Genomic DNA, 21,252 nt, shown 5'->3' with positions numbered 1-21,252 from the left:
CTTAGTTGGGATAAGCCTTAGCCATTCAGTTTTAATTCTGCTAGAATAGATAAGTCTTCAATTCTGTTCCTAGATAAGTGCATTAGATAAGTCTTCAATTTTGTTCCTAGATAAGTGCATTCTATTTTTTTTTTGTTGATAAGCTCCTAAGATTAAGGGGCAGTAGTTCCTATTTCTACTCCCAGTTTGTAGCACAATAAGGCTATAAATATAGCCTGAATGAATGGAGTTGGCATTGGCTTTTCTACAAACAAACTCTCTCTCTCTCTTCTCCTTATTCTAGATCCTCCTCCCTCTTGTTAGATAACTTGAGCGTATCATTGGTATCAGAGCCGGTTCGACCATGGACACCCGTGGAAAGACTAACGTGGAGTTCCGCAATGAGGTCAATGAAGCCTTAGCGCGACATGAGTCGAGCATCAACCAAGTGAACACTGTCTTACAAGCAGTGTTAACCGAACTCCAAGCCCTTCGAGCCTCACGAATCACTCCCAATACCACTCCCGAGACCAACCCCTTCGCCCATGAAGAATCCTCACACCCCCATACTTCCCGTTCAAGCTCCACCCATGACCACCCTCATCAACACATCAAGCTATCATTCCCAAAATTTAATGGGGATGATCCGAGCGGTTGGATTTACAAGGCGGAGCAGTATTTTGAATTTCAAAATATTATTCCGGACCAACAGGTGCAGCTAGCTTCCTTCCATTTGGAAGGCATTGCCTTACAGTGGCACAGGTGGTTGACCAAGCATCGCGGACCACTCACATGGGAAGAACTCTCCAAAGCGGTGTTACAACAGTTCGGCCCCACCGACTATGAGGACCCATCGGAGGCGTTAACTCGCCTGAAGCAAACCACCACTGTGACGGCTTATCAAGAAGCCTTCAAGAGGCTCTCTCACCGAGTTGACGGCCTGCCCGGGAGCTTTCTCATTGGCTGTTTCATTGCAAGACTTCGTGATGACGTTCCTTTAGATGTGAAGATCAAGCAGCCTCGAACCTTGATAGAGGCGATTGGAGTGGCCCGGTTAATTGAGGAACGAAATCACTTACAGCGGAGAGCTAGCCAGCCGATTCGATCCCCATCAGCCATGACAACCCATAAGGCGTCACCCAACCCCATGGCCGGTGTACTTGGGCCTCCACCAAGCTCGTACGCGAACCAGGTTTCCAGTGCTCCTTCCCCAACATTTCGGCGACTCACCAACCAGGAGGCGCGAGAACGTCGTGAGAAGCGGTTGTGTTACTACTGTGATGAGAAGTTCACCCTCGGCCACCGTTGTGCACATCCACAACTGTTCATGATTGAGGATCCAGAACCGGCGGACGTGGAGATTGTCGAACCAGAGGAAGAAAACCAAGAAGCTATCCCTAAAATCTCCTTCCATGCTATTGCAGGAGCTGAGCACCCGCAAACCATACGTGTTCTTGGGAAACTGAAAAACAAGAACGTGACAGTATTAATTGACGGCGGCAACACCCACAACTTCATTGACCAAGCCATCATCTCCAAGTTCGGGTTGCTAGTGAACCGAGACAAGAAATTTCAAGTTATGGTGGCCAACCGTGAAAAGATCGAGTGCATGGGGCAGTGCCGAGCTCTCACCCTCACCATTCAAGGACACCCCGTTACCGCTGACTATTATGTTCTTCCCATCGCAGCATGCCAGTTGGTGTTGGGAGTACAGTGGCTAGAAACGCTTGGACCCGTCGAGATGGATTACAAACAACTAACCTTGACGTTCAAAAAGGAGGGACTCTCTTGCACCTTCCAAGGATTGGGACGAGCCAGCATCGAAGCCTTAACCAACAAGGAATGCAATGGGATACAAGGTACAAGATTTTTTTTTCAAATAGTTCCTTCACATAGCAGTGGCCAACCAGGTTTTCTTCCACCCGAGATGGACCACCTTCTCACCGAATTTTCCCATGTGTTTGAGCCACCCGCAAGCCTGCCTCCTAAACGACCACATGACCACCGGATTGCACTGCTTCCCGACAAAGGACCAGTTAGTGTGAGGCCATATCGATACCCGTATTACCAGAAGACCGAAATAGAGAAGATGGTGAAGGAGCTTTTGCAGACAGGGCTGATAAGACCAAGCAATAGTTCCTTTGTCGGGAAGCAATGCAATGGGATACAAGGTACAAGATTTTTTTTTCAAATAGTTCCTTCACATAGCAGTGGCCAACCAGGTTTTCTTCCACCCGAGATGGACCACCTTCTCACCGAATTTTCCCATGTGTTTGAGCCACCCGCAAGCCTGCCTCCTAAACGACCACATGACCACCGGATTGCACTGCTTCCCGACAAAGGACCGGTTAGTGTGAGGCCATATCGATACCCGTATTACCAGAAGACCAAAATAGAGAAGATGGTGAAGGAGCTTTTGCAGACAGGGCTGATAAGACCAAGCAATAGCCCATTCTCATCACCGGTTTTGCTAGTGAAGAAGGCTAATGGAGTTTGGCGGTTTTGCGTGGATTACCGAGCACTAAACAAAATCACTGTTAAAAACAAGTATCCCATCCCCGTGATTGATGAATTATTAGATGAGCTCTACGGCACCAAATTTTACTCCAAACTAGATCTATGGTCAGGATACCTTCAGATTCGAGTGCAAGAAGAAGACGTTCCTAAAACGGCTTTCCGAACACATGAAGGGCATTACGAGTTCTTAGTGATGCCGTTCGGCTTGACGAATGCACCTGCAACTTTTCAAAGCCTCATGAACGACCTCTTCCGCCCATACTTCCAGAAATTTATTTTGGTCTTCTTCGACGACATTCTGGTTTATTCTAAATCATGGGAAAACCACCTATCTCATTTGAGAGTTGTTCTAACTGTATTATCCTCTAACAAATTATTTGCAAAAATATCAAAATATCAATTTGGTGTTTCGCAGGTCGAGTACTTGGGTCATGTGATTTCGGAACAAGGCGTGTCCGTTGATCTAGCCAAAATACAAGCTGTTCTCGCATGGCCTACACCGACATCAGCAAAGGGGGTCCGTGGCTTCCTCGGGTTAGCAAGATATTACCGGAAGTTCATCCGCGACTTCGAAAGCATTACAGCTCCCTTAACCCAATTGTTGACCAAAGAGGGATTCCAATGGAACGAGGCAGCAGAGCTGGCCTTTCAGTAATTGAAGAAGGCACTCACTTCACCGCCAATCCTACGTCTACCAGATTTCTCCCAACGGTTTGTGATTGAATGCGATGCGAGTGGAACCGGGATTGGCGCCATCCTCATCCAGCAAAACCGACCGGTGGCCTACTTCAGTGAAGCATTGAAAGGTTCAGCCTTGGCATTATCCACCTATGAGAAGGAGATGTTAGCTATTGTCAAAGCCGTTAAGAAATGGCATCCATATCTGCTTGGGAAACCATTCACAGTCCACACCGACCAAAAAAGTCTTAAATATTTACTCGAGCAGAGGATAACCACACCGGCACAAACACGGTGGCTGCCAAAGATATTGGGCTACGACTATGAGATCGAGTATAAAAAAGGGGCTGAGAACCAAGGTGTGGATTCCTTGTCACGTATGGCTGAATTTCAGTTTCTTTCCATCTCTATACCACACGCAGACTGGTGGCCGACGCTACAGGAAGAAGTCAAACAAAACACCTTTTATGGGGAATTGATGAAGAAGCGACCCTCCCACAAGTTGCTTCAATAGGATGGGGTATGGTTTAAGGGGGACAAGATTTATTTGAGCCCCGCCTCCACCTTGATTTCAAAGGTGGAGGTAGACTGCCACTCATCCCCTGTAGGGGGACACTTTGGGTTTCATAAGACCCTCTCTTGCATCAAGCACAACTTCCTTTGGCCCCACATGCGTCGGATGGTGAAGGAGTTCTTGCAGCAATGTGACGTATGTCAACGCTTCAAAACAGATTGCATGAGACCAACGGGATTGCTTCAGCCATTACCGATTCCTACTCAAATGTGGACAGACATCTCCATGGACTTTATCGAAGGATTGCCTCCCTCCAATGGGTACACGGTTATCATGGTAATTGTGGATCGGTTGACAAAATATGCCCACTTCATTCCCTTAAAACACCCATTCACTGCCACCACAGTCGTGAAGGCATTTGTTGCCAACGTTGTCCGCCTACACGGAGTACCAACATCCATTGTTAGCGACCGTGACAAGGTATTCATTAGCTCATTCTGGCAAACACTTTTTTAGATGCATGGGACGAAATTGTGTATGAGCTCAAGTTACCACCCCCAAACCGACGGGCAAACCGAAGTTGTTAACCGGACCTTGGAGCAATATCTACGGTGTTTTGCAGGTGACCAACCGCGAAAATGATTAGAGTGGGTTCCTTGGGCAGAATACAACTACAACACCTCCACTCACTCTTCCACCAAAATGACACCCTTCGAAGCAGTCTACGGGATCCCACCCCCTAGTCTCATGACCTATGTACCGGGTACTGCTTGAGTAGGGGCAGTTGATGAATACTTGCGTGACCGGGATATCATCCTACGCGAGCTACAACATAACCTCCAGGTAGCCCGGAACCGGATGAAATGTCAAGCGGACTAGCACCGACGAGAAGTCTCGTTCGTAGCAGGTGACTTCGTGTATGTGAAGCTACAGCCTTACCGGTAGACATCGGTGGCGTTTCGGCGTTCCATGAAGCTCACCCCACGTTATTTTGGGCCATACCCAATCATTGAGAAGATTGGTCCAGTAGCCTACCACTTAGCCTTGCCCCCCGGCTCTCAAATCCACAATGTGTTTCATGTCAGTTTGCTGCGGAAGCACTTGGGACCCATCACCCCTACTTCCACTCAGCTTCCTCCAATCTCGGATACTTCGACCATCCTACCCCAATCGGAAGCAATCATGGATTGTTGTATTATTCACAAGGGCAAATACCGCCTAAAATCCGAAGTCTTGGTCAAATGGATTGGGGCGCCAGCTGAGGATGCAACCTAGGAGAATGAATGGCGCTTCAGAAAATCTTATCTCGACTTCCTTGCGGACAAGGATCCTTCAGGGGGGGAGGAAATGATACGTGCATGTGCATGCATGCACTAGGTGCACAGCAGCCGAAGACCCGGTCAAAGTGGATAGCAGCAGAAGACTCGATCATGTTAGCTCTTAGTTGGGATAAGCCTTAGCTATTCAGTTTTAATTTTGTTAGAATAGACAAGTCTTCAATTCTGTTCCTAGATAAGTGCATTAGATAAGTCTTCAATTCTGTTCCTAGATAAGTGCATTCTGTTTTTTTTGTTGATAAGCTCCTAAGATTAAGGGGTAGTAGTTCCTATTTCTACTCCCAGTTTGTAGCACAATAAGGCTATAAATATAGCCTGAATGAATGGAGTTGGCATTGGCTTTTCTACAAACAAACTCTCTCTCTCTCTTTTCCTTATTCTAGATCCTCCTCCCTCTTGTTAGATAACTTGAGCGTATCAGTTTATTATCCAATTCTATATGAAGTGAAAGCTTTTTCTTGTTTAGTATGGTTTACTCCATTTTAATGTTCCATTGACTAGTGTCTCTATTTTTAAGACTTGTATCAACTTCCAGTGACCATTTCCTTTTCACCACTCTCAATTGAAAGCGCCTCTATCGTGCAAGAATTTCATCAAGTACTTTGTTTCTACTTTTGATTTTCTGATTTTTCTGCAAGCTTCAACTATTAGTGTTGCAACACACACAAGATCTTGTTTTCTGAAATCAAATACGTATTGATTTTGATATCTTCTTTCATCACCTCTAAAACCAAATGAAGATGCATGCCATGAGTTTTCAACACAGGGCAAAACAATAGGTGGAATCAAGGTGTGGGCTTGTCAAATAGAGGGGGAAACCCTGTACACAGGGTTGAATTATGATTGGGTGGGTGGCGGAGGTGCTGGGGCTAGCTAGAACTGGGTATGGATACATTTAATATATAGAATTTGTATGTTTTGTTTATTTTTTGTTGGTATCGATCCGATGCAAACCTAGTCATTAGTTTTCAACAAGTATAAGCCCACCCTCACGCCATACCCTCAATTCTTGGCATATTAATATGTATTTTAATTCTTAATTAAATGCTCTTTTTAGTGGATAGCAGTGAATAAAAGCTAAAATTTATTTTATATTAATAAACATCAATGTTTAAAGAACTGGATTGGGCATCGACCCAAGAAAGGAAATTGTTCATGGGTAAGAGGTTCAACTAGGGTTGAGCTGCGATGATGTAAACATTATAAATTATATATTAGATTATAATATATTCAAAATATACAATTATCTTCTTCTATAACATACATTTTTTTATTTTAGTTTCAATTTTTTATGAGACACCTATCTTTAAAAGTTACCCAAAATAAACAAATATCACTCCAATCGGACATCTGAGTGAAAAGTAACGGCCTTTAGAAATCTGCATTAATGTGCTAAAATTTTCAAAATACCGAGTGGTTTTCTAAAACCGAGGTTGGTTCATTAGCTTTTCTAGTTTGATTAGTTGGGTTGACCGTTTTGGCCACTTTTTTACCCAATCCAATTTTGGGGGGTATGAATGAACTGCATGGCCAAAAGCTCGAGTCAAGGATCAACCGGTCAATCCATTCGTATTTTCTAAATAATGATAAATATTAATACAAATTATATTGATTTTTAAAAAACTATGATATGTGTGCATATACACACATTTTAGTTCTTCCATCATTTTTCAATAATTTCTAATTATGTTTTGATATTTCACACTTTATATAAATCATTGAAATATGTTTTTTCTATGTTTAAATAACTTATTTATAATCATATAAAACTCATATTTATTATTATTAATATAGTTTCTTTAGGATTTATATGAATTTCTCGATGTATCTATGCACATTTTAATTTTTTGTTTGTATCAATGCATATCCAATGTATATTTTGATATGTCTCTTAAAATTGTCTCTCTAATACACATGACCATTGGAACCAACGTAGGGTTGAATGATAGTGGAGCTGAAATGGGTGGAGGAAACACCAGAGATGGAACTTTATATGTCTATATGGCCAGAACCACCGTTGTGTATAACATTAGAGTTGGAATGGGTGGTGGAGACACCATGAGTGATGACACTAAATCTAGAAGGGGTGGCAGAAACAGCGAAAACACTACGACGGATATATTGCATCGCATGATTCACATCTCCTTCTCTTTCCTTTATTCGGTCACCCAAATCCCAATTCTCATCGGTGGTTGTTGTCATAAAAGGGTAGTTTGAACATTTAGAAAACTTTAAACAGCCAAAATCTTTTTTTTTGAAGTTAATTAATAAAACACTAATGGAGGGGTCTTTATCTAACAGCTAAAGTTCACGAGGATCTTTGTGGCAAATTAAAGTATAGAGGTTTTTGTCATTGACCCCATATAGTATGAGGTCCTTGTAATTTAAATAACTTCTATGTCAGTAAAAGTGATTATTATTATTTTTTTTGGAATGTAAGTTATTTTTGCTATAGAAAACAAAACCATTCACATTGTAAAACAACCCTAAATTAATAAAGACAAAATGCTCACAAGGGTAATTTGTTGTTTTAAAAATATTTATGGAATCCTACGAATACAGTGCGACTGTCCGTAATTTACTCGAAACAACTCATAACCATAACCATGGAAAGGAAGTTTCCTAGAACTTGAGAGTTTGAGAGATACCACATCATTTGTTTTCTTCTTGTTGGACAACATGATTGTTTGCTTCAGCTGCCAAAGGTTGGGCCATGGACCCCAGGTGGTTCAGTTTGGTTCATAACGATCAAGTACTGGGCTCAGCCTTTCAATTACATACACTCCCATCATTTAAGTGAGCCAATGGAAATATTATCAGACCAAAAGCTTATTCGGTAATTGATTTGATCGGTTTAACCAACGGTTTAATTGTTCAACCCGTGAACGCATAAAAATAAATGACATCGGTTCAACCGTGCAACACGATAAAAGCGGAAACCAATTGGTGTGGGTTGCCCCGGTTACCCACCCGTCCATTTCACGCGAAGCAACTGATTACCAGCTGCAACGGCATCCGGCATAAAAATGAACTTCGCAATCGCACGGCAACCCGTGAGCGCGAGGCGAGGCGAGGCTATCAAAACCGACGGATCCCATCACTCTCCGAGTCTCCCACCCTCTGCTCTGAGCGACTCTCACGAAACCTACCTCTGCAAAATCGTTCAGATCGCTTCTTTTCCAGGACTCCTTTCTTGGTTCCCTCTCTATTGAGGATTAAGATGTACGGCTTCGAAGCTCTAACTTTCAATATCCATGGCGGATATCTTGAAGCGGTCGTCCGAGGCCATAGATCTAGCCTTCTCACGGCTTCTGACTATAACAATTTGTGCCAATGTGAAACCCTCGACGACATCAAGATGCACCTCTCCGCCACTGAATACGGTCCCTATCTGCAAAACGGTAAATTGAGCTGGTTTCCATTTGAACTTCTGTCTATCTTAGCAATTTAAGGTGGAGTTTATATCAAGAGAGATAGCTAGTTTGAATTTTAATGCAATCACTCTGACCATCTGGTCTCTATGGATGCTTGGTGTTCTTCACCTGAATTGCCGTGTTCCATTAGTTGATCTTCAAATCTCTAGCTATTTTTGCTAGTGAGAAACATATTTGGTTTCCTGCCAGTTTTCTAAAAGGAGTGTGGGCGTCGATGCGAAGATTAAGTAAAACGCCCTGAGGCTCAACTTCGAGGCTCATATATAAAAGTACAAGGCACATGCCTTGCATCAACAACATGTATTCTATACATTGATTGAAGCAGGATTCTCATAACAAAACTGATTTATAGAACAATTCCACATTTTCCTAGTATTTTTAGTAATCTGTTATATCTGTAGGTTGTCTAACACGCTTAAGGTTTACTTCAAATTTAAGAGCTTTCTAACAGCCTTGAAGGATTTATAAGAATGTAGCTTCTTTAATCTTTTAGTATTCTGTGCTCCTTGTTTATATGAAGAACACAATCTTCTTGTATAAAACTAGTCCTGTCTGTGACTTAGTATTTTTGAAAGAATGTGATCTCATGAGGCTTAAACCTCTCCAAATTGAGGCTTAGGTCTCAAGCACAGAAAGATCTTAAAGCCTCGGCCCATGCCTGTACCTCTTAAAACATTATTAGTTGTAATTATAATTTGGCACATCCACATTATTTTAAATAATATGTGGTCACAATGTCTTAATGCTTTTATCAGCATCATCCAAGCCTTATCCCAACTATATGGGCCTATGGGGTCAGTTACATGACTTCTGTTTTGCCGATCCGTTCTGTTTAATGCCATAACTATTATTAAATTATTGGCACTCAAATAATTTCTTATTACTTCTACCCATGTCCTTTTTGGTCTACCCCTAGCCCTTCTAGCCCTTTCAACTTGCGGCAAATCACTCCTTCTTACGGGTGTTGTTGATGGCCTTTTATGCATGTGACCAAACCCATCTAAGTCTACTTTCTCTCATATTATCATCTATTGGAGCTACTCCTAGGTTCCTTTGAATGATTTCATTTTTGTTCCTTTTCTTCTTAGCTTTTTTACTCAACCATCTTAGCATATGCATTTCTGCCACACTCATTTTTGGACATGTTGTTTCTTAAAGATTTTGTCCTTATAAATCTTTTATTTTATTTTTTAGAAAATAAAGTATCGTGTATTAACCAAGTACTATAGGGAGCACAAGTGTGAGCCATAACCCAGGAGCTGTACATCAAGCCCCATGGTGCCAAAGGGAAAAAAGTTATTCAAAAGAAAAACAACCATCTATAGGGAGGGATTTCCCTGTATTCCTTGTATACAGTAGCCATGAGAATGTTACATCCACCTTCCTCAACATTGCATCTAGTAGAGTCTTTTGGTTCTCAAAGATGCAAAAATTTCTTTCTTTCCAGGCTAAAGAGAATATGGTCATAGAGTTTTACCCCTTTTGCTTAATCCTTTTAGTTTCCAGCACAAAAAGACATCCATGGTTGGTTCCTAAAAAACTCCAACTATTCCCCAAAATAATTAGGAAATAGGCCCATAGAACTTGACTGAAATGACAATAAAGAAAATATGGTTGGTCAATTTATCAACCAGTCCATACAGGCTGCAAGCAATATCAAATAATGGCATTTCTCTTCTAGTACTTAGTCAGACCATTATAAGGCATTTGTCAAGGAAAGCAGTCAAAACCATAAATGCAATCTTTTATGCAATATGGAAACCTCAAATCTTATCACTTGGAATAACTTTTATCTTTTATCCACTGGCCCACAACTTTTATCTTTTTATTGCTACTATTGTTATGGGTTAATTCTGTAACGAAGTTAATTGCATATAAAAATCTAGATCTTCTTAATGTCATAAAGAAGGTATCATATCAATGATACAATAATCCTGGGGAAACCATTTTAACTTCTCAAAGTACAAACTACAAAACAGTGCAAAAGACTGGTCTATAGTTAAAAGAATGTATCACCTTCATAATAAGAAGTATATATATTTTTTTATCTTTTATACCCTTTGCCCATTGAATTGGACCTTGACTACTTGGTCCCATTTATTAGGTCCTTTGTACATTTGAGGTTCCGCGCTGCTTCTATATGTTGTCTTTGCCACCAATGTTAATCTTGACAAATGTCTCTCTGAATGTCTGTACTATTTAAATACACTGATTTCTTATAAGCTTCCTGCAGAGCCTTCCCCTTTGCATACCACTACAATTGTGGAGAAATGCACTCTTAAACTGGTTGATGAATATAAACACATGTTGTGCCAAGCGACAGAGCCGCTATCGACCTTCCTAGAGTATATAACGTAAGTATAGCTTAAGATTTTTGTTTATAGAATTTCATAGCATTTATTTCGTTAGTAGCATATCTTGACAACCCAACTTTCAAAAGATTAAATAATTGAAGAGATTGATTGCTGGTCCCTTGTTTTTTTAAATAAGCAATAAATTAAAAGAATTTCATTAATAAAAGAGGAAAGATGAATATGGAGACCATAAACCTAAAAAGTTGGGATAATGAGACGAAAAAAAAGCAAGATGGACAGTAAATCCAATAGCAATGAGTTGCAACCATAAAGATAATGTCTACCAATAGAGGACCCTCATTAGATTGACCACACCTTATAGAAAGTTCTATGCTGTGCTTTTTATTTTGATAAACAGTGAATGACGATTTAATATTGTGATTCTGCAGTATCCTGTGGTTTGTGGTTCTCCTTAACCTCCAGAGTAAATATAGGGTCTCCTGGTACATGAAAGGTAATTCAAGGATTTAATTGGACACATTTCATCCTCAAACAAGTGAGCCTTTATTATTTTCGATTTCTCAAAAGCATACTTTCCTATCTAGCCAGAGAAACCCAAAAACTAAAATCATCCCCCTTGGTTAATTCCAGGTCCAGTAGAAATTAATCATATCACAGGCACTCTTAGCATACACCCTACCTAAACTCATTTTCACACCACATTTAGCATACATACAGGCTACAGCTACTTTAGAAAGTTCAGTACTACTGAGTGTAATTAAATATCAAGCTTATTAACCTGTAGATCCATCATGCTCCATCCTAGATCACTTTAACTGCCTGTCCATCTAAAAGTATTTTCTCGCTAGCCCAGGTTCTCAACTTCCTTAGTCTGCCCCTGTTCACAATTTTCAACTAGAGACCATCCATTTAAATACTCAACATTGGTAAATATAATAAATGATAACAGGTTACAACTGTCAAGCGTTTAAAAAAACCAAAGTTTTTTTTTTTTTTCCGAAGATCAATAAAAAGAAATTTTTGTTATAATAAAATAAGTTTTACAAAAGAAGGCAATCTGCTGAGGCATCACCCATTACAAAGAAAGGAGCGAATAGAAATCTGGCCCAGGCATCATACTAAAAACCTCAGTCGTTATCTAAGGTTTTCCGAAATCTGCTCCAAAGTTTTATCTTTTGATGCCTCAAAACTCCGGAAGCAACATGTCCCAATTCACCATTCTTGCAGCAATGGTTGCACGCAAATTTTCTTTAGACTTATGTTTGCCATAAAAAAGGAATGTTTTCCTTTCTTTCCATACTTCCCAGCAAACTGAAAACGACACATAACTCCAGAAAATCTTTGCTTTCCTAGCTACTCTGTATATGGCCAATGGTCAAAAATGTCTTTAGGGACCTGAGGTGACTGCTGTTCGATTTTAACCAACTGGTAAAACAAACCCCAGATAAAACTTGTGAAGCTGCAATCAACTAACAGGTGTATGATACTCTCAGCCTCTGGCTCACAAAGAACACATTCGCCTGCTCACCGAAGCTAAAGAACCCCCCAATTTACTCATGCTGTTCATTCATTTATCCTAAAAAAAGATATTTCTAAAAGATAATTAAAATTATAAAATCATTTTTTTGTAGGGATTAAGAATTTAAGACCTAACATTGTTTTGTTTGGGCTTGCCTCAAGGGGCTTGGTCGAGGGTCTGGGGGCTCCGCCCCGGTCTAGCCATTGTACTTAAAAAGGAACAAAAAGTGCAGAATTTTGAAAAGGCACACATCTGAACTGGACTCAGGGCACACCAGGTGCAGCCTAGGCATGCATGGCTTTTCAAAGGGGCTGACTGCCCCTGGGCCTAGACAAGGCACATACCTTAAAACGTGCTTTGCTTGTGCGCCTAGGTGCGGCTTTCAAATCATTGATTACATGCTATAATAGCATTTGAACAAACTTGTTAGAGTTGGAGTTGATTCTTGGATTTCAGTTGCCAAAAAGGTGGATCAAGGTGAAATATAGAAAGTTGATCCATTGTAATATCCAAGTTGAGATTGATACAGAATGATGATGAGTTCTTCAAATAGGAGAAGCAAAAGAATCAACAAACATAAGCTGATCAAAGACCTTTCCCTTGTTGACATGCTAAAATATCATAACCACTTGATTTAAGACTGTCCCCAAAACTCATGTCTGTGGCTTTTGAGATTTAAAGAATAAACCTGGTTTTTTGGGAGGATGTAAATCCAGTATTTCATAGACATGGTGTTGAATTGAAGGAAATACTCTAATCCAAACTCAACAAAAATGACCAACTGAGAAAAATGAGATCCAAGAGATGGTCACCCAGCGGTCCCAGCTAATATCGAGGCTTAAAAAGAACACCAAGATCCTCCAAATGGTTTTACAGCGAACAAATAGATGGCTAGATGTTTTCACATGCTGATTGCAGAGCACACACCTGTTCAGCTGTTCTCAATGTTCATACTTCTGCCCAGGTTCTCCTTCATATGGCACTTACCTAGAACAATCACCCAGCTGAGAAATGCTACTTTTGAAGGCACCCTACGCACCCAAACCAACTTATGAGGGAAATTTGGATGAGGGCCAATAGACATGGCCCTCACACAAGACTTCACAGAGAAGATACCAGATTGTTCCCATTTCCAGGTACAACTATCATTACTACTGGTGATTAAGAGATTACGCTGAAATTTTCAAGCAAGTTCCCACTCTGTTCAGCTCCCAGTCTTGCATGTTTCTTCTGAATTTAGGGGCATACAGCCATACACTACAATGTCACTAACAATATCATATAGCACTCAGAGATTTTGCAATATCTATTCTCTGTCACAGAGAAGTGGGACAGGAAAAGACATTTGAGCAGCTTGTCATCACACTTAACATCCAGCGAAAAGCTTATCACTGTCCCAGAACTCATCTTCAATCTAGATTCGAACATTGAAAGTATGCATGTCTTTTCTTATATTTTGCATTTCTATTCTTTTTAACAACAAGATAGTTCATTAATAAAAAGGTACAATACCAAAAGCCTTTGGGCAAAGAGAGACCAGGACTGGAAAGATGGAGGCCAAATCTCAAAGCAAAAGAAAATAATAAAATACAAGCTACTGCCTCTATGCTGGCAATGACAATCCCCAAGACAGAGTACGTCTCCCAACAACCTCCCTGGAAAGGCCTATCTCAAGCAGTCAAGCACTGAATTGACAGAACTCTCAGTATGACATAAAAAGGAATTCAGCCTACTGTTTTCTTTTCTTTCCTTGAAACCTCCATGTCTTGAGGATTCTGTATAGTGGAATGAGAAAAAAAATGTTTATTTTGCCATTATTTTCTATAATGGTGACAGCAATATTCGTATTGTGCAAAAGATTAGAGCCCTCCAAACCAAACAATTGCTACTTGTGTATTTTCTTACTTCTCTATTTTTAATAATTTTTACTATTTTATTTATTTTCTTGTAACTGTATATTTAATTATTTTTAATGATTCAGCTCTTCTCACCCTACTCAAATCCACTCAACTACTCGGATTCAAAGCAAGCCAAGTGCTCAAGTTCTACAACACTGGTAATAAGGAGAGAAGTGAATATGGGTGAAACAAAGTTATCATGCAAAACAAATATAGACTTGCTTAAGTCTAGTTTATCCATAATTACATGGTTCAGAAGGTTTTGCTAGGAGAACATTCAGAACAATTAGAGGCTTCAGTGAATTAGGTAAATATGACTTCAACTGAGAAAAATGGAGATATGCAGAATTTGGGAAATATCTTCCTCAGTTTCTCTATGGCAATATGTAGAGAAAGAAACACAAAATGGTGAGAAGGGATGCATAACATGAAACGACAAAATATCTTTTCATGCAGAATAAGTTAATCTTCACAATAAATAACATAAAGAGTGAAAGTGATGACATCATTTCTTTCCCTATCCTATTAGGGATCACAGGGTTGTCAGCAACGGCATGATTCCCTGCTAATTAGGGTGGTAAAATGTTATAACTCATAAATACCAAGACCAAGTGTCATTTTATTGTAAACCCTTGGTTTCTGGCACCATTTTCTTCACCTTCTCAGGTCCACCACTGGGTACAAGCATCCTTATCAAAGTTGAGATTTACCTTCTATAGGAGCTAAACTTTTCATTATTTTTAGTTTTTACGAGAATCATTATGGAGGGAGTAAGAAAATTGTTATCTAAAGAATGGTTTGTCATGCTAGGGGACCTTGGAGGAACACTGGAGAAATTAGATCTTTGTCCTCTAGAATGAAGATCCTGTGTACCTGGGTTCCTGTGTCTGGTAACTTGGTTGTGGACCGTCTTATTAGAGGTGTTATTTCATTGATGAGCTTTATCATGAAGCTAAAGAGGTAGATCTAGGGCCATAATATTATCAGAAAACAGAAAGATGAATTACCCAGGCGAATGAAGTAGTTGGAGTTTGATGGTTTTACTGAGAAGTGGATATCGTTTGACATTGATCTTAATTGACTAATTGGATTTTACAATTTTCTCAGTGTAGACCATTCTCTTTCTTATAAGTAATGGTACAATCTCATAAAAATACCAAAAAAAAAAAAAAACTACACACGTAGTAGTGTAGTAGAAAACTTAAGTGCAGACATATATATGAAGCTTGATTGATGCATGATGAAAAGGCCACTTGAATCCATTCCCAGAATCCTTCTACAGCTTTTCAGATTGCAGTCGAAATGGAAATGTATATCTGGATATGCGTAAACCCTCTTGTGATACCCTATCTGCGAAGGAGTTTTTTTTGGTAATCATCTGCAAAGGAGTTCAGTGATCTTCAAATCAAGCTGAATAAGTTATTCATTTTGGATGCCAAAGATTTGGCCTGTTGAATGAAATGATGCAAATACCATGGCCTATCTAAATGAAACTCCATTCTGCTAAAAACAAATAGGAAATCTCCTATTTGATGAAACTCCCTTCCATATGCATACCCTACTCTTGTCCATCAACAAAGGCCAAAATCTCAGATCTGAGTGGATTCCTTTTTCTGTTATGGCTGTCTGTGGGTACTTCCTTAGAATCTTCTAACCATCAAATCCAGAAAGATCCCTTAAATCCTTCTGTACTAAAAGGTATGAGGAACCATACTTATCGGGGCCAAATCTTTGTGGCTCCAATTTCTTGTCATTGATAATTTTAGCATTTCTTTCCTCCCACATGCTCCATAGGAATTACATCCTAGTTCATCTCCATAAGATCCGCCCCCCTCTCTTGTTGAAGGAGAGAGGAAGATGAGTGAAAAGTATAAGGTGTAGAGATCAAAATTAGGGCAGACAATGATTCTGTATTTTGTTGTTTTTTCCAGGTATGGTCACATGATTGACAATGTTGTTCTTATTGTAACTGGCACTTTACATGAGAGGGATGTTCAAGAATTATTAGAAAAATGCCACCCTTTGGGAATGTTTGACAGGTACTGTATTTATCCAGCAGTTTATTTGGTTTGTGATGTTTAACAGTTCGTGCTCATTCTCTTTTTCTTTCTCAGTATTGCTAGCCTTGCAGTAGCACAGAATATGCGTGAGCTTTACAGATTAGTGCTTGTTGACACACCATTGGCTCCATATTTCTCTGAATGCATTACGTCTGAGGTATTGACCATTTTTATAGCACATGAGCTAGGGGAGTTCAAATTCAGCTACCAAACCGAACCAGCTGAATAAGAAGATTCGGTTTGGTTTTTATGGTTTTCAGTTTGGTTTGACAAAAAAATCAACCACTGAACCAAAAACCAAATAAAACTGGTATATATATTAAAATATATGTATGTATAATATATGTATATTTGTTAATATAAATATTATATTATATAATAAATAATATTTATTAAAACATATAATATTAGTTATTAGCTTGTCAGGCTTGTTAATGGGCTCAAACCGAACCAAACTGAATTGAATTTAGTATGGTTATGACAACAAGTTCGGTTTGTTAGAATGCCATGTTGGTTAAAGCCAAAAAATTGTTTTCTGTGGTTTTTTATATGAACAGTTTGTAGGACATTAATGATTTTGTGACCTTTAAACATTTATGTTGTGAGGTATAAATTGGTTTTGGGACAATTAGTAATATGTTCTTTATCACTTTATATTAATCCAATAGATAGGCATACTTCATAATTTAATTTCTATTTTAAATGTTCCTTCTGGTCATTCAGATAGAATCTGTATGCATTTAGTTGAAAATGATCTGTTTTTTCAATTTTGTTTAAGAGAGGACAAAACTTCATCTCTAAGCATGAATGAAAAATGGTTTTTTCCACATGTATACTGTTATTCCATTATCTTTGTTTTGTACCTCCTATAGGACTTGGATGACATGAACATAGAAATTATGAGGAATACTCTTTACAAGGCATACCTTGAGGATTTCTATAAGTTTTGCAAGGTGAGCATTATTTGCTAAGTTTATAGAGAAATGATCTATTGAAATCTATGTGAAAGCATCTAAAGTTATATTTTCAAGCAGAAACTTGGAGGTGCTACTGCAGAGATTATGACTGACCTTTTAGCCTTCGAGGCTGACAAGCGGGCTGTCAATATCACAATAAACAGGTATAGTGTATAACTGTATATAAGTTTGCATGTTGTTGTCTCTTTCTGCGAGTTTTCTTTAGGTATTTTGATACTCTTCCACACTTCCACATACAGAACTTTTACATGCCTGTGGTTTCCTTTTTGCAGTATTGGCACTGAGCTGACACGGGATGACCGCAAGAAGCTCTACTCTAATTTTGGTTTGCTGTAAGCTTCTCCTGCAAGCTTATTTTTTTTTATAGCCCGGAATGAGGATTTTACTAATTATATTGTATTTCTGCTTTGTAGATATCCCTATGGGCATGAGGAACTTGCGGTCTGTGAAGACGTCGATCAGGTTAGTTTCTTTAACAGAATTCCAATTCCAACATTGGAAGGATTATCTTCTCTTCTTGTTTATGTTCTTTAAAGGATCTTCCACTATTTGATGAAATAAAATGTTAGCAAACTTTACTGCTTTCTTAAGTTGGTACCTGTTAATCAACACTGTGCATTACTTGTCCGGTCAATTATGAATAGTTGACTTTTAATGTATATAACAAGTATTTCTTAACTATGAGAATGCGATTTCATGACTTAATTTTAACAACCATGACTGCTTTCTTAAGTTGGACTTAACTGTTAGTCGGCATTGTGCATTACTTGTCTGGTCAATTATGAATCATTGACTTGTAATGTATATAAGAAGAAACTTTTAACTATGAGGATGTGTTTTCATGACTTAAGTGACAACTATGCTCCATACTCAAAATGTTAATCCTTGCGAAAGGACTAAACTCTATCGTTGGCTTCTTGTTTTGTTGAATCTGAGAACCACAAATATCCTGTTTCTAACTATAGTGGTATTTTTTCTTGAAGAATAACCTGGATAAATTTAATACAAATGCAACTCTAAAACCTAATTATTTTGACACGAAGCCCAATAATGTTATTGATTTCTATTTTCTAAATGTATAGTCCTCACATTTCCTCATCCTTCTTTCTGATATTCAATTCAATGTGCTTCTACTCAATTACTCATAGCCTTTTATGGATTGGATTTCTGTTGTAGGTACGTGCTGCCCTGGAGAAATATCCTGCTTACCAGTCTATTTTTGCCAAGTTGTCTTATGGAGAGAGTCAAATGCTAGACAAAGCATTTTATGAAGAGGAGGTGAAAAGGCTCTGCTTGGCCTTCGAACAACAGGTACATACACCATGAAACCAGTTTCTTACTTTACAAGCTCAAAAACCCACAGGTTGTGTTAGAGAATATCAACCTATTCAAGGACCTCACCTAACAGCTTAAGCTTTTAGGTTGAATGGTTCTTTGAGATGGTATCAGAGCCATGGTTTTTAAAAACGAACCGGTCAGGGGTCTGGTTACTGGTTCGAATTAAAAATTTTAAAAATTGGAAAATGGTCAAAACCGTTCGAACGGTTAACCGGCCGGTTCAGCGGTTTGCTGACCAAAATCAACGGTTTTGGGGGAAAAAGCGGTTTTGGAGGAAAACGGAACCGGTCAGGTGACCGGTTCCCGATTTTTCCAGTCCGACCGTCTAGTCCGGTTCGGTTTTGAAAACAGTGATCAGAGCCACTTTGACCAAGTGGTCTAGTGTTCGATCCTCATTACCCCCATTATATAATTAATTAAGTTTCACCACAAGGTATGAGTGGGCCTGTGCTTGTTCACACTTCAAGCCCAATGGACTTTCATGTGAGGGGGCGTGTTAGAGAATATCAACCTATTCAAGGACCTCACCTAACAGCTTAAGCTTTTAGGTTGAATGGTTCTTTGAGAGGTTGGTTGGTCAATTTGTTGAGCCAAAAGTGTTTCAAGAGATGAAACTACATTAATAAATCTACTAACTAGTCCATTTATGGTAAAAGGTGCTTAACGCTTACTTTTTTACCTTATTTGCTACCACTGTTATCAATATGAAGAATGATGATTTGTTTTCGTTTTGATTTTCAGTTCCATTATGGTGTTTTCTTTGCATACATGAGGTTAAGAGAGCAGGAGATAAGGAACCTAATGTGGATATCTGAATGTGTGGCTCAGAACCAGAAGTCCAGAGTTCATGATAGTGTCGTGTTTATATTTTAGATGCTTCAAAATCCATCACATAAAATGAAAAGAAGTCCCTGACCTTTCTACATTCTTTTCTAGATCTCTTATTTTATTGTTGTAGGTTGCAGAGATTGGTGCTGCTACTTCCCATGCAACTATTTCCAAGTTGCACGGGCTAATAATAATTAATAAGTAATCATAATTCTTGTATGTAGCGGAAGGAAATTCGTATCTGGATTCGCTCAGATTTTTTTTTTTTTTCCAAACAAGTTTTCAAATTGAATTTTATTGTGACCTATATTACATTATGGAGGACTAAGGTCTCAATGTCTCATTCATTATTTCTTTTTTTTTTTTTTTTTAATTTACCTTTACATAAGAGTTCACAGCTGCACCCCACAAGGAGGCGCCCCACAACGTCCTACAGCACATCCCCTCCGTGTATTAGGAACATCTCCCGATGATAGTATCAAAACCGATGATATCATCATCAGGAGATGTTCCCAATACATGGTGGGGATGTGCTGTGGGACGTTGTGGGGCGCAGATCTGAACTCTGTACACAAGTGACAAAATAAAAAATATTTTGTGAAACAGGCCTCTCTCAAACTATAATATTGTATTCTTTGAATGGTGAAATAGAATTATAAACTTAAATTCCTAACAAAATCAAACTATAGAAAGAAAGTAATTATAATGTATGGAGAAAAAAAAGAAATAAATAACAAAAGTTGTAAGTTGAGATAGCGCTACTGGCCAGGAATTACAACCTAATTGAGTTCCTCTTCTGATGGTGTCACACAATTGGGTTCAATCCATGTACAGTCTACCCTCTCTTTTATGCCATATAATGATATAAACCCTTGCTGGAATAATCACTTCCGAAAGTGTAGTACTTCCCAGTATTTAAATAGTAATACATACTATATTCGTGGGTGTTGCTTCTACCATCAATGTGATCAAATTTTGGTCGGTCATTCCCCTGTGCCACTTTCTTGACAGAAACGTCCGGGTGCTAACAAATAGCATTTGATCTTCTTTCAAAAATTTCACTTCCATACCTTCATCTTACAATAGTCTAGCTTAAACACTACTCATTCACCTCCTTGGCCAAGTAGCACTGATAAAAGATATCCATCACATTCCACTAAAAGCATCTGATAGGTTTGTAAACGAATTGGTGTTTTGGGTCTGCCCAAAACAGTCCGATTATGACTACCCTCCATGTTCTTTCTTGGGTTCAAGGATAGCAAGGCAGTAAAAGAGTCCCTTGTAGAAAACAGGATTGGTCACGGATTTGTAGAATGGCATATTGTTTGGTAGATCTTCATAAACGATCCAGTTGTCTTCACCACGACGAATGAAAAATATATGAATTAAGCCGGGTTTAAGAGAATTAGCACCGAAAAAAATACTCGGAAGATGTAGGTGGAGATGAGAAGGTGGCTACTTGAAACGAGTCCGAATCACCTGCCAACAAAGACGTTTCAACCCTCTACCAACATAATCTTACATCACACATTTCATACATGGCAGATCCCACTTTTATAATGGGTCACACTGTCACAGTTTTATGGTAAGATGCACGGTGTTAGGTCAAGTTGGTAGAGGTTGGAATGTTGTTGGCAGAAAATCTCAACTCACTTGAAACTGGTGAGGCGTGGGTAAATCTGAAAGTTTAATCCTCGTGTTGGCTAAGGGGTTGAAGAAGAGAACACCACAAGGATATATTCTAAGTAGCAACCAACCATAATTTTTGGCACAGATTTCTAGTGTGTGAGCATCTTCCATTGGTGATTCGTGGAGGTCTAACAAGTGAGTGCACGAGTACTAGAAGCTTGTGGGCTAT

General features: G+C 39.2%; 2 protein-coding genes across 2 annotated transcripts; both read left to right on the top strand.

Annotated features, from left to right (window-relative positions):
• Positions 1 to 343: 343 nt before the first annotated feature.
• Positions 344 to 3,151, top strand: LOC148803781 (uncharacterized). Its single transcript, XM_088897833.1, has one exon. It carries the CDS (start codon positions 344 to 346, stop codon positions 3,149 to 3,151), a length of 2,808 nt encoding a protein of 935 aa, XP_088753959.1.
• Positions 3,152 to 8,044: 4,893 nt separating this feature from the next.
• LOC104609755 (V-type proton ATPase subunit d2-like) lies at positions 8,045 to 19,740 on the top strand. Its single transcript, XM_010276136.3, has 10 exons — positions 8,045 to 8,426; positions 10,693 to 10,813; positions 16,123 to 16,230; positions 16,306 to 16,408; positions 17,124 to 17,204; positions 17,286 to 17,371; positions 17,501 to 17,560; positions 17,642 to 17,690; positions 18,405 to 18,539; positions 19,308 to 19,740. Exons 1-10 carry the CDS (start codon positions 8,246 to 8,248, stop codon positions 19,437 to 19,439), a joined length of 1,056 nt encoding a protein of 351 aa, XP_010274438.1. The 5' UTR covers positions 8,045 to 8,245; the 3' UTR covers positions 19,440 to 19,740.
• Positions 19,741 to 21,252: the final 1,512 nt, after the last annotated feature.

The sequence above is a fragment of the Nelumbo nucifera genome, chromosome 1 (genome assembly GCF_055504915.1).
Source record: "Nelumbo nucifera cultivar China Antique chromosome 1, China Antique-T2T, whole genome shotgun sequence".
NCBI lineage: Eukaryota > Viridiplantae > Streptophyta > Magnoliopsida > Proteales > Nelumbonaceae > Nelumbo > Nelumbo nucifera.
The sequence above is the reverse complement of the archived record's forward strand: the minus strand, read 5'-3'. Positions and strand labels throughout refer to the sequence as shown.